Source organism: Euprymna scolopes, chromosome 26 (assembly GCF_053919585.1).
Source record: "Euprymna scolopes isolate OS-2025 chromosome 26, ASM5391958v1, whole genome shotgun sequence".
In the NCBI taxonomy this organism is placed as follows: domain Eukaryota; kingdom Metazoa; phylum Mollusca; class Cephalopoda; order Sepiida; family Sepiolidae; genus Euprymna; species Euprymna scolopes.
In genome coordinates, this window is record NC_136507.1 from 83,605,032 (window position 1) to 83,623,865 (window position 18,834).

The 18,834-nt window shown below is 23.9% G+C and overlaps 1 protein-coding gene across 1 annotated transcript in view; it reads left to right on the forward strand.

The window, feature by feature from the left end:
- LOC145248237 (UPAR/Ly6 domain-containing protein cold-like) overlaps positions 1-17,378 on the forward strand; it is a 35,850-nt gene extending 18,472 nt beyond the window's left edge. The window contains exons 2-4 of the mRNA XM_080110117.1: positions 9,336-9,455; positions 11,613-11,797; positions 15,670-17,378. Of these exons, the coding sequence (XP_079966243.1) occupies positions 9,336-9,455; positions 11,613-11,797; positions 15,670-15,756 (392 nt within the window). The 3' untranslated portion in view covers positions 15,757-17,378. The remainder of the gene's footprint in view (positions 1-9,335; positions 9,456-11,612; positions 11,798-15,669) is intronic.
- Positions 17,379-18,834: the final 1,456 nt, after the last annotated feature.

Below are 18,834 nucleotides of genomic sequence, written 5' to 3' on the forward strand. Positions count from 1 at the left end.
CAGTCTAGAAAAATAAACCTCATCAGCGCTCTTACGCATCGTGCACTTATGATTTGTTCACCAAACCGTCTTGATACGGAACTTGAGGAAATCACAAATATTTTTCTTAATAATGGATATCCCATTAATATAATAAAATCTACTATTGAACGTAAAATTACTACATTTAATAGTGGTAAACATATTGGTCCATCACGTTGTCCCATTTATCTAAAATTACCATGGTTGGGTCCTGATGGCCTTCATATTGTTAAAAGGATTTCTTCTGCTACTCAACGTTGTTTTCCAGCTACTATGCTTAGAGTAGTTTACACAACTCGAACCTTTTTCTCTTCTTTTCGTAAAGATGTTTTGCCAACCATTCAAAAGAACTCTGTTGTTTATAAATTCGTTTGTCAGTGTGGAGCTGACTACGTTGGCAAAACATCCCAAAGATTAGAAATGAGAATATCCCAACATATCCCTCGGGATATTCGACTACACCAGGTTTCGAGAATATCCGGGCACTCCTAAGCTCATGAGTCCGCCATTGGTAATCACCTGTTGAGTATAAATAGGTGTGCCGATCAATATTCCGATGGGTGGTTTTCTGTTCTATACAGTGCTAGGTCGAACTATCATCTCAATATTATTGAGGCATTAGTTATTAACAACTCTCGACCTAGCCTGTGTAGACAAAAGATTCTGAAACACCAGTTGGAGATATTCATTGATTTAAAACCACCTGAACAGTGAGATTTTTTTTTTTTTTTTTTTTTTTTCCCCACTGTTCTTCCAACTGAAACCAAAATTCCCTTCTTCCCTCATTCGTTTTCTTAGTTTTTAATTTATCATTCTGACGTTTCCTCTTAGAGGGTCAGACGATAAGGCCTTAAGGTAATTTTAATTTCACCTGCCCATTTCTTGTTTTTTGGTATTTAAATTAAATTATGTTTCCTCTGAAATTTCTCCTTCCATTTTGCTGTACCAAACATTTACTTATATATATATATATATATATATATTTTGAATATATATATATATATATATTTTGAATATATATATATATATATATTTTGAATATATATATATATATATATATTTTGAATATATATATATATATATATATATTTTGAATATATATATATATATATATATTTTGAATATATATATATATATTTTGAATATATATATATATATTTTGAATATATATATATATATATTTTGAATATATATATATATATTTTGAATATATATATATATATTTTGAATATATATATATATATTTTGAATATATATATATATATTTTGAATATATATATATATATATATTTTGAATATATATATATATATATATATATTTTGAATATATATATATATATATATATTTTGAATATATATATATATATATATATATTTTGAATATATATATATATATATATATTTTGAATATATATATATATATATATATATTTTGAATATATATATATATATATATATTTTGAATATATATATATATATATATATTTTGAATATATATATATATATATATTTTGAATATATATATATATATATATATTTTGAATATATATATATATATATATATTTTGAATATATATATATATATATATATTTTGAATATATATATATATATATATATTTTGAATATATATATATATATATATTTTTTGAATATATATATATATATATATATTTTGAATATATATATATATATATATTTTGAATATATATATATATATATATTTTGAATATATATATATATATATATTTTGAATATATATATATATATATATTTTGAATATATATATATATATATATTTTGAATATATATATATATATATATTTTGAATATATATATATATATATATTTTGAATATATATATATATATATATATTTTGAATATATATATATATATATATATTTTGAATATATATATATATATATATATATTTTGAATATATATATATATATATATATTTTGAATATATATATATATATATATATTTTGAATATATATATATATATATATATTTTGAATATATATATATATATATATATTTTGAATATATATATATATTTTGAATATATATATATATATATATATTTTGAATATATATATATATATTTTGAATATATATATATATATTTTGAATATATATATATATTTTGAATATATATATATATATATATATTTTGAATATATATATATATATATATATTTTGAATATATATATATATATATATATTTTGAATATATATATATATATATTTTGAATATATATATATATATATATTTTGAATATATATATATATATATATTTTGAATATATATATATATATATATTTTGAATATATATATATATATATATTTTGAATATATATATATATATATATATATATTTTGAATATATATATATATATATATATTTTGAATATATATATATATATATATATTTTGAATATATATATATATATATATATTTTGAATATATATATATATATATATATTTTGAATATATATATATATATATATATTTTGAATATATATATATATATATATATTTTGAATATATATATATATATATATATTTTGAATATATATATATATATATATTTTGAATATATATATATATATATATATTTTGAATATATATATATATATATATTTTGAATATATATATATATATATATATTTTGAATATATATATATATATATATATATATTTTGAATATATATATATATATATATATATATATATATATTTTGAATATATATATATATTTTCAGAGGCTCCATTTTGGACACCACGTATGAAACGTATTTTCCTTATTTCCAAATCTTGCAATACGACATCGGCCTGCCAGAGATATCGAAGTCATTTAAACAGAAATCAGATCTCAACTGTTCCTTGTGAACGATCCCCAAACGGTGTTAAGTGGTGGCAGGGGGAGGAGGAATTTTTGAGAGAGAAAATATTTTACCACTTGCATTGATCTTAACCGATTTTGGCCGTGACTTCTCAGCAGAAAAAGTATAGCAATCTAAGATTATCGAGGAATTTGAGAAATAATAAGCCTATAACACACCTCAGATATTGTTCTGCCGTTTGTGCATATTATATTTGCATGACATATCTTGATTTTTAATCCTATTAATGTCAAAATCCCACGGGAAAAAATGAGTTCGTTTTATTTATATATATATATATATTATTTTGAATATATATATATATATTATTTTGAATATATATATATATATTATTTTGAATATATATATATATATATTATTTTGAATATATATATATATATTATTTTGATATATATATATATATATTATTTTGAATATATATATATATATATATTATTTTGAATATATATATATATATATTATTTTGAATATATATATATATATATTATTTTGAATATATATATATATATATTATTTTGAATATATATATATATATTATTTTGAATATATATATATATATTATTTTGAATATATATATATATTATTTTGAATATATATATATATATATATATATTATTTTGAATATATATATATATATATATATTATTTTGAATATATATATATATATATATATATATTATTTTGAAATATATATATATATATATATATTATTTTGAATATATATATATATATATATTATTTTGAATATATATATATATATATATATTATTTTGAATATATATATATATATTATTTTGAATATATATATATATATATATATATTAATTTGAATATATATATATATATATATATATTATTTTGAATATATATAAATATATATATATATATTATTTTGAATATATATATATATATATATTATTTTGAATATATATATATATATATATATATATATATTATTTTGAATATATATATATATATATATATATTATTTTGAATATATATATATATATATATTATTTTGAATATATATATATATATATATATTATTTTGAATATATATATATATATATATATATATTATTTTGAATATATATATATATATATATATATATTATTTTGAATATATATATATATATATATATTATTTTGAATATATATATATATATATATTATTTTGAATATATATATATATATATATATATATTTTGAATATATATATATATATATATATTATTTTGAATATATATATATATATATATATTATTTTGAATATATATATATATATATATATTATTTTGAATATATATATATATATATTATTTTGAATATATATATATATATATTATTTTGAATATATATATATATATATATATTATTTTGAATATATATATATATATATATTATTTTGAATATATATATATATATATATATATTATTTTGAATATATATATATATATATATTATTTTGAATATATATATATATATATATATATTATTTTGAATATATATATATATATATATTATTTTGAATATATATATATATATATATATTATTTTGAATATATATATATATATATATATATTATTTTGAATATATATATATATATATTATTTTGAATATATATATATATATATATTATTTTGAATATATATATATATATATTATTTTGAATATATATATATATATATTATTTTGAATATATATATATATATATATTATTTTGAATATATATATATATATATTATTTTGAATATATATATATATATATATTATTTTGAATATATATATATATATATATATTTATTTTGAATATATATATATATATATTATTTTGAATATATATATATATATATTATTTTGAATATATATATATATATATTATTTTGAATATATATATATATATATTATTTTGAATATATATATATATATATATATTATTTTGAATATATATATATATATATATATTATTTTGAATATATATATATATATATATATTATTTTGAATATATATATATATATATATATTATTTTGAATATATATATATATATATATTATTTTGAATATATATATATATATATATATTATTTTGAATATATATATATATATATATATTATTTTGAATATATATATATATATATATTATTTTGAATATATATATATATATATATATTATTTTGAATATATATATATATATATTATTTTGAATATATATATATATATATTATTTTGAATATATATATATATATATATATTATTTTGAATATATATATATATATATTATTTTGAATAATATATATATATATATATTATTTTGAATATATATATATATATATATATATATTATTTTGAATATATATATATATTATTTTGAATATATATATATATATATATATTATTTTGAATATATATATATATATATATATATATATATATATTATTTTGAATATATATATATATATATATATTATTTTGAATATATATATATATATATTATTTTGAATATATATATATATATATTATTTTGAATATATATATATATATATTATTTTGAATATATATATATATATATTATTTTGAATATATATATATATATATATTATTTTGAATATATATATATATATATTATTTTGAATATATATATATATATATATATTATTTTGAATATATATATATATATATTATTTTGAATATATATATATATATATATATTATTTTGAATATATATATATATATATTATTTTGAATATATATATATATATATATATTATTTTGAATATATATATATATATATATATATATTATTTTGAATATATATATATATATATATATTATTTTGAATATATATATATATATATATTATTTTGAATATATATATATATATATATTATTTTGAATATATATATATATATATATTATTTTGAATTATATATATATATATATATATATATATTATTTTGAATATATATATATATATATATATTATTTTGAATATATATATATATATATATATTATTTTGAATATATATATATATATATATATTATTTTGAATATATATATATATTATTTTGAATATATATATATATATTATTTTGAATATATATATATATTATTTTGAATATATATATATATATTATTTTGAATATATATATATATTATTTTGAATATATATATATATATTATTTTGAATATATATATATATATTATTTTGAATATATATATATATTATTTTGAATATATATATATTATTTTGAATATATATATATATATATTATTTTGAATATATATATATATATATTATTTTGAATATATATATATATATATTATTTTGAATATATATATATATATATTATTTTGAATATATATATATATATATTATTTTGAATATATATATATATATATTATTTTGAATATATATATATATATATTATTTTGAATATATATATATATATATTATTTTGAATATATATATATATATATTATTTTGAATATATATATATATATATTATTTTGAATATATATATATTATTTTGAATATATATATATTATTTTGAATATATATATATATATATTATTTTGATAAAATTTGGTATTCATTGCATGAAATAGGCGATTTGCTTAAAAATGTAACACTTCTTAAAATTGTTTATTTTTGAGATCAAAATTGCACTTTTCATTCTGTGACAGATGTACAGAAATTCTGTGACTGACGTACTGTTCTAAATAAATCTTAACAAAATAGTATTAAAAGCCTAAGAAGTGTCCTTATGTTAAAAATGACTTGTAAGTCCAAATAGAAACTAACAAAAATGAAGCAAAAATAATGTCCTCCTGTAGGAAAAAATCATAATTCAGAATTCATTAAATGAAAATTGTCTTCGCATTCCGGCAACTGCTGGTGGGTTGATTCGTCGGACAATGTTCCTTTTCTTGTAAAAGATTTTGTCCTCTTTCTTTGGCCATTTCCATAAGTTTCCTGATTTGTGCATCACAAATACCTCAAAATTTTTGCCAGCAATAACATTGACTTCACCGGGAAAACTGTTCCCCCTCATACAAAACTAAAACACAGTCGTGGATGTTTATGACAACATTGTCAGGTATTATTTGTTCATGATTAGGAATTTCATCATTCGTGTCACTCATGGCCTTATGTGAATCATTATCACTTTCTTCAGTAGCATTAAATATATTTTCAATTTTGAAGATTTCATCTTTTGAGAATGCTGCTACCTCGAGTTGCCAAGAATTTCGAGCTTTGATGCAATGCAACTTCATGGTGTCAGTCACGGCTAAGATTTTTTTTCCCATACTGGAAGTCTTGGAGCACATCTTTAATTTTGTCACTAGATATAAATGTTATTCTTATTCCAGTATTCAAGTTTCTTGCCAATTCACTATAGGCTGCAGCATCATTTGGGGCGAGTGTAGTGGTACGAACCTTTCGCGAAACCGATCGCTTAATAGTACCACCAATTTCATCAATTGCATCTTTACCGTGCAAGGTTGCAAAGAAATTCCAAATAATTTTTAAATTGTGCTCATTTTCTCATTCATGAAGGTTTGAAAACAGGAATCGTTTCTTGAATTGTGAAGATGGACCATCTGTGAAAACATTTGACAACTTTATGGAGTCAGACTTTTTGCTGATAGAATCAAGTAACCCTGACATGAAGGTGTATACAGCCTCTTTTGTGTGGTCTAAATTGTCAGAAACAATGGCAAAGCTCTCCTTGACATTTTGGCTAACCCAAACATGACCAGAGAAAATGGTGACTTGCTGGTGAGACTGATGAGCAGATAGAATCTCATTCTGGTTGACAATGAATGCATTCTCTGAGAAATCCAGTTAAAGAACAGCTGAGGAACCATTACAGTATTCAATAAGATTAGTAAAATGATCTTGTTATCTTTTGATGTATCTGTGCATAAGAAAAGTATTCATTTGCTTTTTCGGGCATCAAAAACGTCACTGAGTCGCTGAAATTGTAACCTTTTCAGCACGTTTGTCTAGTTTTTACCATTGTTGATACTTGATCAAAGTTTGCCCATCTTCAGGTGATGGTTTGAACATTTCGATGTAATTTCTACAATCGTCACATTTACGGTAGATACATTCCTTATCTTTTTCACATGTGGCTTGCCCAACAAAACCTGAAAACATTGACAAATTGGTAAACTGTTCAAGGGCGGTAAGAATAAGGCAAATATTTTCATGGTATTGACAAACACAAACATTGTGTCGCATTTGATCCAAAAGTTTAATTTGGAAGGGCCTAAGGGAGCAGAATTTTGAAAGGCCGATTGTGACTTCTTCAAACTCTTTTGTAAAGAGTTTGTATGCCTCTCTTAACGACATGAGCATGTATCGTATTTGCAAAGTTTTTTCTCATTTTTAGCATTGATTATCTCTCGTAATATAACTGTAACTTTTTGTTTTTTATGAAGGGAGCATTTTTTGTTATTTAAATAAGTTTTAAAATTATAATGCTTTGAAAACTAATAAATGATTCTTATTATATATAATGTTTTATAAAAAAAACAAAAACATAAAAACCTTTCTCCAAACTGCTAGGATGCATAAAAAAAATGCTTTAGAATAAGCACATCACCATCAAAAAAATTCTTGTGACAGACGTACGTGACGGACATACAAGAAATAGTGTACATCCGTCACAGCCATTTTCCTAAACTTAAAGTTTTTAGGTACAAATTTTTATCCAGTTTGTTTATTTAAAATCCAGAAAAAAAAACTTCAGTATTCCCATACTAGGTAAAGTAGGAAAACTTTTTGTTACTTTTTTGTGACGGACGACAAAAACAAAAGATCCTAGCTTTTGAGCTTATAAAACACTAAATATTTTTGGACAATTTTCATATTGAAAACCACTTTTTCCATCTCTTACCATTAACCTATTCCATAGTTATCAAAAATAAGTGGTTGATGCCTTCTTTGAATTAATTTTTAAAATATATCCAGCAAAACTGTTTTTTTTTTTTTCACTATTGACAAAACCCTCTGTTCTACAAGCAAATGTCAGTCAAAATTTAGTTTACCGTTTTAATATGAAAAACTAAACTCCTGAATGTCTCAGCTTTCCAGTGATATCAAATTAATTTTCACAATGTGGTTGACATTTTCGTGGAATTGCCCTAATAATAAAATAATAAAATATTAATGAAATTATAATATAATAAAATAATAAGAACAAATAAAATAATAACAAGAATATAAGAAAATAAGAAAACAATAATAACAAGAAAATAATAATGTAATATTATAATATTAATAAAATCGATCTTTATCACGTCCATGTTTTCCTTAGCATTTCTCTACCAACTGACCCTGCTACCTCAACTGTTCAACATTTTAATTGTTTTTGTTTTCTGTTTTTCTTTTTCCAGTTTTTAGTTTAGAATGTTATGTCTGTGAAAACCAACCAGACAACAAGGATAAGTGCATCAAGACAACAATTCAGTGCGAGAAAAACTATGACACTTGCATGTCCGTCTTCAAACAAGTCCGTAAGTAGACCTTGGTTTTTAATGCCTTTCTTGTGATTCAGGTTCGAAACTGTTTTCAAGATACTTTTTATCTCATGATCATTTTAATTTGAAATATACACAGTTCCTTCAATAAAGTGAATTTCTTTTAATATTCAAAAAAGAATCTGTTTTTCATTTTTTTTTCTCACATAGGAAAAAAAAAAAGATGAAAAAATTGTTTTTCTTAAAAAAAAAAAGTAACTTTATTAAAGCCAGTTGTGTTTTCTGTGATAGAATCGTTGTTTAAATTTTAAAGTAAAATGCACATAAAATATTTTTATAAGCCAAATTACAATGTAATATTATGAAAATAAACATATATTTATTTGTTTAAAATTTATATTTTGGCATTTAAAAATAACACTGCAGGCGGGCAACATGCAAATTCTTCAATTTAATATCACGACGAGGAAAAAAAAATGTATAAAATTCTGAGGATGAAGTCTATCTCTGTAATATCAATTTTAAATAAATATTTGTTTATTTTCATAATATTGCGTTGTAATTTGGCTTATGAACATATTTTTAGCATATTTTATTTTAACTTTATTAAAGTATCACATCTAATAAATTCCACACTATCAGTGAAGCTTCAATATCTGTCCCCTCACCATAATTTTTCATCCTTGTGCCTCGTTTACAAGTACTTTAGTGAAATGCAAACTGTTCATTTCAAGTTGCCGATATATTTTTATTCCCAACTTCAAATCATTTTGTTAAGTTGTTTAATATTAAACATTTCTTACCGATCTACCAATAGCTACATTGGTAAGAAATGCGGTTGGAGCACTAAATGTTTTGCTTTCGATTCTAACTGATAGCACCTAAGTGTTTTTTTCAAGTTTCAAAATCAATACTATATATTAGCTACAATATAATAATCAATAGAGAATGGGCTCTTTAATAATAAATTAATAAATATGAAATATGCATGAATTAAAATATATCTAAGCGTATTTTACAGCCGTGCAAAGCAAGGCGACCCCCACTAATTTGAAAGTAATTTTCTAAATATCAGAAAATGTGATATTAAATCAAATTTGCCTTTCTTGTAGTTATCATTCAAGAGCCATAACTGGATAAAAATCCTCTGAGCAAAGTTTTTTTTTTTTTTTTTTTTTTTTTCTTAGAAATGTCAGTTTGTGAAACATGATACCATGAGATTGCTTCCTTGCTGACTATAACATTTTCGTTTTCAAGTCTAATATAAACAAATTCTTGTTGAGCGGTCCTATTAAATAATTAAACGCTACCCAAGTTCCACCAGTACTGATCATCATAGTGTTCTCTTGCCATCCACCTGACACTCGTTAATCTTTATCCTTAAACTGCATTTGAGCCTTGATAATTGCCGACTCCCTTGTAAAAAAAAATATAAAATAAAAATTAAATGCAAAACTGAACAGTGTTTGTAAAAAAAAAAAAAAAAAAAAAAAAAAATCACAATTTTCACTTTCCGACATTTTACATACACTGCCTGGAAAATACTGACAATATCACGGTTCTTATTCTGTATAAGCACCTTTTTATTTCTAAAAATTACATTAATATTATTTCTTACTGATCATGGAAATGGCTGAGTTCAGTTGCTAGTACCAATGGTGGGGAAAATAGAGAAGGCTTACCACAAAAACGTGCTCATGTCTGTCTGTCCTGCAGGCTGCAAAGGAAAAACGAAAAGATCCAAGATGGCGACTGTGGTCTTTTGATGCTCACGATCTCGCACTGTTCTCGAAAAATCACATCTTACACGTGATTTTAAGGTACACCTGGGCACCATAAAAGCAGGTTGCTTGGGGAGAAGTGTTCAGATTTGTGTAGAGTGAGCATAGTCAGACTATTTTGAACTTGTTTACATTGGATTTGAAAGCAGCGATCTTGTAGTCGGTCAAGAAGAAAATCAGAAGAGCAGTGTTCCATAGGCGGGGAGTTCTAAGAAAGAAGCGTTCAGACCTGTGTAGTGAACATCGTCGTGTGACTCATCATTTCCAATTCACAAATCTATCATGTTTGCTAATATTCCTGTTCTCTTGGCTACAGGTAAAATAGCAACTTCTGTTCAATGAACTGTATACAATGAATAATTGTTTTATTTATTGATTTGTACTTTTTTCTTTTTTCAAAAATTTTTTTCAGAGGCTCCATTTTGGACACCACGTATGAAACGTATTTTCCTTATTTCCAAATCTTGCAATACGACATCGGCCTGCCAGAGATATCGAAGTCATTTAAACAGAAATCAGATCTGTTCGCGGGACTGGTACCTCGATTGGGAATGTGCTGAATGTTGTCAGGGGGAGAAATGCAACTACTATGTGACGGTAGGTCTTACTCTTATATGCTTTTTTACCAAACTTTCTTGACTCCTTATGCAATCATCTACTATTTATATGCGTCTAATGGAGTATTGCAGCTGCTACCTCTTGGGAGGAGTCGTTTAGTGCACTCTTTTTTGCTTAGCACAGGTTTCAAAATCTTGTCACGGTTTCAAAATCACTGTCTCCATTTTCTTTTGTTTTTCTTTCTTCACCCCCGCTGTTTTCTCTTTGTCTTCCTTCCTTAAACAAAGGACTCAAAAGCTAACGCACTCTTAATGTATGAACAACATCTGGTTTCAGTGAACACATTCGCTTTCCTTTTCTTTCCATCCTTGACATCTTTACGCACGTCGGAATTCAAATGTATTAAGTTTAACGTCAATAATGCAAACAATTGACTTTTTACTTTTAGACAAAATTAATTCAAATAGAATTAACAAACTCCCAAACTACTTTTTGATTGCAAAAATTTTGTTCTGGAATTAATTAGTCGTTTGTTTGTCTTGTGGTAGCGACACCTCTAACATCACTCTGCTTAAATGAATACAGCCTGCCTCGGCCCAGTCAAACCAGATCGGCCTGGGAGCAGGAGGAGGCTACTGAAGTGTGACTGATGTTACCAGTCATGTCGACCGAATCCACCAGCCAAGGGATTTTCAGTAGCCATCTCAACAGCAGTTCAAACAGCCCTTCTCAGGGCTAACCAACCAGTCCTTATCAGGACTAATACCACTAATGCGATTCACTACTGCTTGCCTCCTGAGACCCACCAGCAGCGAACTTCACTTCACTCCTGCGACTTCCTGTCTCTAGCGGCTTCCAGCGCCTCCTGCAGCTTTCCGTCAACCTCGCCTGCACCTTGCTCCTCTGGCCTGCAATCTTGCCTGCATCTTGCTCTTCTGGTTTGCAACCTTGCCTGCATCTGGCTCCCTACCGACTGTCTGTCCCTAAACACTGACCCTACGTCATACTCAGTGTCGATCTTTCGTCTGTTCCTTAACACTGACATCACGTTCTCAGTATCTACTGTCTGTCCCCAAGCACTGACTCTGCGTTCTCAGTGTCTACTGTTCGGCCGTACCTAAGCATTGACCCCACATTCTTAGTGTCCACCGACCGTTCCAGGTTGCCCTGACATCCAGCCGATCATTCCAGACTCAGTGAGCAACTTTAAACCATGCTACGTCTAGAGTACATGTTCCAGACCTCTCGTCTTTAGCCGCCTGTGACATGCGACCTTCCAGACAACCAGCATCCAGATCATAAGATCTCACCCTATTTCACGTTTCCTTTATAAAATAACCAAACAACCCATGTCTGTCATTCTTCTTTGCCTTTTTGCCGTTTACTTTTGCCTGTGTCTACCTTGTTAGTTGTTGGGTCGATTGTCCCCGGAGGGCTGGCCCCACAACAAGCTAATAAAAGTTGATCACTTCTGTTCTATACAACCCCCTTTCTTGCAATAAAGACATTGTTAGTCTTCTCTACTCGGTTGTCAATTCCATGGAAAGTGCTCGATTGGGAATGTGCCGAATGTTGTCAGGGGGAGAAATGCAACTACTATGTGCTGGTAGGTCTTACTCTTATATACTTTTTTACCAAATTTTCTTGACTCCTTATGCAATCATCTACTATTTGTATGAGGTTAATGGAGTATTGCAGCTGCTACCTCTCTGGAGGAGTTGTTTAGTACACTCTTTTTTACTTAGTATTGGCTTCATAATCTTGCAATAAAGACATTGTTAGTCTCCTCTGCTCGGTTGTCAATTCCATGGAAAGTGCTTGACTTGAATTTAATCTTTCATTCTTCTTTATTTTAATTTGCTTTTATGAGATTTAAAAACTTTTATGCGAAATTATATTCATCTTTGTCTCACCAGTGATGCAGAAAACTTTTTAATCTAATGAGTCCTGAGAAATTTAGTGATCTAGCATATTAACCAATTCAACAACTTTCTATTTTGAAACTCGTCGGAAGTCCCATGTTAGCTAATCTGAAGACTCAACTGTATTACATATCGGTACGGGCAAAAATAACTGAAAAAAACCCCCGGACTCTTATGCTTCTTAAGAGGCTTATCATAATTATTTTTTTAGTTTACATCTAAATTTTTATTGTGTTTGAAAGATAAAAGACCAAAGTTAATCTCTAAAAGTAAAAACATGTATATTTACGTGTTTTAGTGAAAAATGTTTAAAAAAAACATTTTGTTCAAATTTCAAGCCTGAATAAATCAACTTCAAAAATCTACCGAAAAGTAATTATCAGTTTTCTGATACTATTTCAACAATAATTACTAAATTAAGCTCATGAGATATTGAATTTAATAAAATGTACATACGTTTTATCACAAAAAATTCATGATAAACCAAAAAAGCAATTTACGGTATGAAAAACACGTCCTGTTTAAAATATAAGCACAAATAGCGCTGATTTTCACCAAACTATGGATCATGATAAGCGTAATAATTTCGTTTATTTTATTTTTGTTGTAATAAAACAGGAAACGCTTATTTAATTAGAATCTTTATGAATATACACAAGTAAGAGTTTCTTTATTTTTCTCTGAACATTTTTCTAGAGATGGGATTAGTAGAACGGGAGAGCCAAAACTGTCTGCTTTTTTTTTTTTTTTTTTTTTTTTTTTTTTTCAATGCTGTACATTCGTAGGTAAACAAACGAATCATTGTCTCAATTTTCCTTTTTTTTTTTTTTAATTAATTTTTTTGTGTATTCCTGGTGTTCAATATTTACATTTGATTTGCAAGATTATAGAAAAAGTTTCTTATGCTGATGTTTATGCGTGCAAAGAAAATACTGAAATATCACCCGTAAAATTTACGCTAAAAATGTTATCTTATTAATAATATGAACTATTTTTGCAATTTTATTTATTTATTTATTTATTTTTTTTAGTAAAATTTTTAAAAAACAATGCTTGATTTGATAATATTATTAGTTCAAGAAAATAAATTTTTCTTCAATTTATAGCGATAATTTTTAATAGACTTACGAGGCTTTTTTTTGTAATGTTCCTGAAAAAGTTAATTTTAAAAAAAATTTGTTACAATCTATGACGCTTTATTTTTATAAAACAAAATTAAATTCATGTTTTTTTTTAATATTTAAAACCGTAACTTTTGTAAAGATATTTTTTGTTTACACAAAATAATAGATTTCAAGTATGATTTTAAAAATAAGAACTGGTTCATTATATTCTGTGATCATTACCTTATAAATATTGAAAATTTCATTAAAATTGGTTGATTTCCTGAATTTTGGTGAATTTTAAAGTGAAGGAGGGGTGAAAATGGTAAACAATTTTTGGGTACTTATACAGTTTAATCAAGACATAAAAAAAATGAAAATATCGAAAAAGGTTATATTGCACGTATCCGTTTTGAACTGAAGATCTCAGAAAAAAAAATAAACTTAATTTGATTGAGTAGTTTCTTTTTTTTTTTTTTTTTTTTTTTTTTTACAGCAGAAAAACATGTTTTTATGACAGCGCGTTGAAGGCAGACATCTTGGATTTTTGTAAATTTTTGTTTGAATTTTAGAAACATCACGGGGTGATAACTCCAGTTAAGCGCCGACACTCCCTCCCCATCTTTAATATTAGCTTTTTTTCTAAAAATCAAACTTTTGCTCGGTATCATAACAAATTGTTTTTTCGCTGTAAAAAAAACTACTGATTGAGAAAACAGTAAAAGAATGTTGTAAATTTGTTTAAAATATTTTAAAATTTTGTTTGTGCTTCATTTTTTTTTTTAAAATTTAATATATTTTTTTCTAAAAGTGAAATTTAAAATTCAACTTTCTAATTTAATGCATCTTTTTAACGTTAATTACCGATTTGTTTTTATCTTTTCAGCTTGGTTCGGATTTCCTGAAACCCCACCTCTTGTTAATGGTATTTGTCACCCTCGTCCCGATTGTAATTTCACAAGTTCTAAGATGATCTGACATGGATGATTCTGTTGATTTATAAACTATAGATTTTCTGCCATTTGAAAAAAAAAACTTTCTTTTTTTTTTTTTTTGTCAACCCACAATTTTTTTTGTATTATAAAAAACAATTGTAATCATAATTCTCATTGTAAAAATCTTTTTTCAAATTATTTTTTTACTTTTTTAAAGATTTATGATTTTCAATATTTTTATCAGGTTTTAAAGTCATATCATCCCACACTAATAACTTGGAATAATTAAATATTTTCCTTATGATACACTTGGTACTATGATGACAAAATACCATCGTGCAAACCAGATTTCAAAACAAAATAATCAAAAATTCTCTCAGATTCTACTATTTAGATTATTCCAATGATTTTTAATTATATCCTTAGAATTACCTTTACTGCATACGGGCAAAAGGTGTACACTAACCCTAAGTACCGGGGGCAATACTGTTGACTTTGTTTATTATTGTATCCCTCAAAATGTAACCAGATACTCACTGCTCATTGTAATTTACAATTCTAATAGTCTGAGCACACAAAAAACGTACAACGACCCTAAGTTCGTGTGGCAATACCTCTGTAAATGAAACAAAATAATTCTTAACCACATTCTAACATGTGAACTAATAGCATGATTTAATTTTAGTGATTTAAAATTTTCTCTCTCTCTCTGTATCGCTCGCTGGTCAGTGTATGAGTTATGTTTTGGAGTGTAATCTGTTCACAAATAAGCAATAAAAGTTAAGAATTTCTAAGCAGAATAATTATGCAAATTGTATGAATAAATTTAAGCGGAATGGAATAATTATGCGAATTGTGTAAATAAAACGTAAGAATAGTTTGTACTTACAGAACTGGTGGCATGGTATATAATTAAGAACTGTTCGTTTATTGTTGGAATAACTGAATCTGTGTATTGTAGTATGTATAATTCTCAGTCAATCAGCTGTGTCAGATTTATGTATGGGAGAAATCATGTGTATGCCGTAGGGGGTAAAAATATGCAATTGTGTAGAAAATCTGTAATCACTTAATGACGGCTAACACCCAGGAAAGTAAGAAAAAGTATAAATGCACTCTGTGTAAAATGGTTTTATAAGAGGACTCGGTATAAAGAGGATGAAATTTGAGCTACTTCCTCTGTAGGTTAGGACAATGATGATCATGGTGCTCCTTGTAATAAAAGTAATGTTTTAATATTATGAAGTAATGTGTATGTAATTGCGTTCTCTAGCTACATAATGTAATGCTAATGACGTGAACATAATTTTTTTGTGCCATCTGTTGTTGTCAACCTACAACAGTTTTGTCCAGAGGAGAAAAATTGCATCTCCTTTATACAAGAAGATAATACCAAAAACTGGTGTTTTTTTTTTTTTTTTTTTTAATTTTCTTAAATTTTTTGAATTTTTTTATTTTTTGACATTTCTTATAACATTTTTTTAAAAGTGAAATTTTAATTTCAAATGAAATCATTTCATGAGAAAGATGTCCTTTTCTCGGTTTCAATTTGGAATTTTTAACAAAATACAGAAATAAACTAGTGAGAATGTAAAAATTGCTAAAAAAAATGAAAAAAAAAAATGACTGATATTTACAAATAAAGATAACAAAAAACAGAGTGAGACTAATCTTTTATTATATTTGATTAATTGAATTTGACAATATATTCTTGGTATAGAAAATTAAAAAAAATCAATGTTTATTTGTTTAATTTATAATTATGCAAAAAAAAAAACGGTTTCATTTAATTTTTTCATGGCATTTTTGTAAAGCAAATGTTTATTTTCAAATAAAATAATTTTCTATTCATTAGAAATTAACTTTTTCTCTGTATCAGTTTGAAATTTTTAACATGGTACAGAAATAAACCAGTGAAAAAGTACCCTTTTTACGTTTTGAACATATTAATGAAAACACACCATAAATTGGTAACAAAAGAAATTAAAAAAAAATGGCTGGTATTTAGAAATAAAAACACGGTGCCTGATTATTTATGTTGCTAAAAAAAAACTTAAGTTATTTTTAGAAAATGAGAAAATTATCAGTGAATGAAGCGTTTTGGTCATCTAAATTTAGATTTAGTTTTAGCAAATATTCAGTATAGGAAAAATATGTTCAGAATTTTTCTTGTAAACACTCTGGATAATCAACAAAGAGGTAAAAATATTTGTCTTTCCACTTCAAAATATTTATCCATTTCTGTTATTCTGAATTCAGTTTTAGACTGCAAATATTCAGGATTGGAAAAATATGTTCAGAATTCTTGTAAATTCTCTGGATAATTAAGAAAGAGGTTAAAAATATTTATCTTTCCACATGACACTGACAGGTATCAGTTCTGTCTTTTTCATGGTTCATAAACACATATTTAATCCATGGAAAAGAAATAAAGCTTTGATTATATTAGGTTGGTGCCAAAATAATGTTTTTTGATGTTTAACTATATATATGAAAACGACATTGTTTTTGCACAATTATTATAGTTAGCAATATTTCCTGTGTCCAAAATTTATGCACATATATCTTATACTTAAAACAAATTTTAATTAATAGCACAAAAATAATATTATTCTGAAATCAATTAAAAAAATATATATAAATTAAAAAAAAATAGTCTAAGCTATCTTTTATTAAAACTCGGTAACCTGTAATCAAAAACATTACATATGAAACCAGTAACAACATTTTAAAATACTTAACATAATACAATTTTTATTCTGTGATGTTAATTCTGGTGTCATGGAATTTAAATTGTTAATTGTGAAACTGTTCTCCATGTATGCGTTTCTTGAGTATCTATTGAAATTCTCTTTTCTCCAAATTTTCTTGTTTATTTACTTTTGTCACTTGAAGATGATACATATGGTTTTAACTAAACACAAGAAAAAATCGAAAACATTGAAATATTATTAGACAAATTGAAAAAGATATAATTAAGCAGACGAATTATTTTTAACAATGTTTGCTTTATGTATATTATAATTGGAAGAATTCATTATTGAGATGCGTACTATTTATTTATTTATTGCGTGATAAATAAAATTAATAAATAATACTCATCTCAATAATGAATT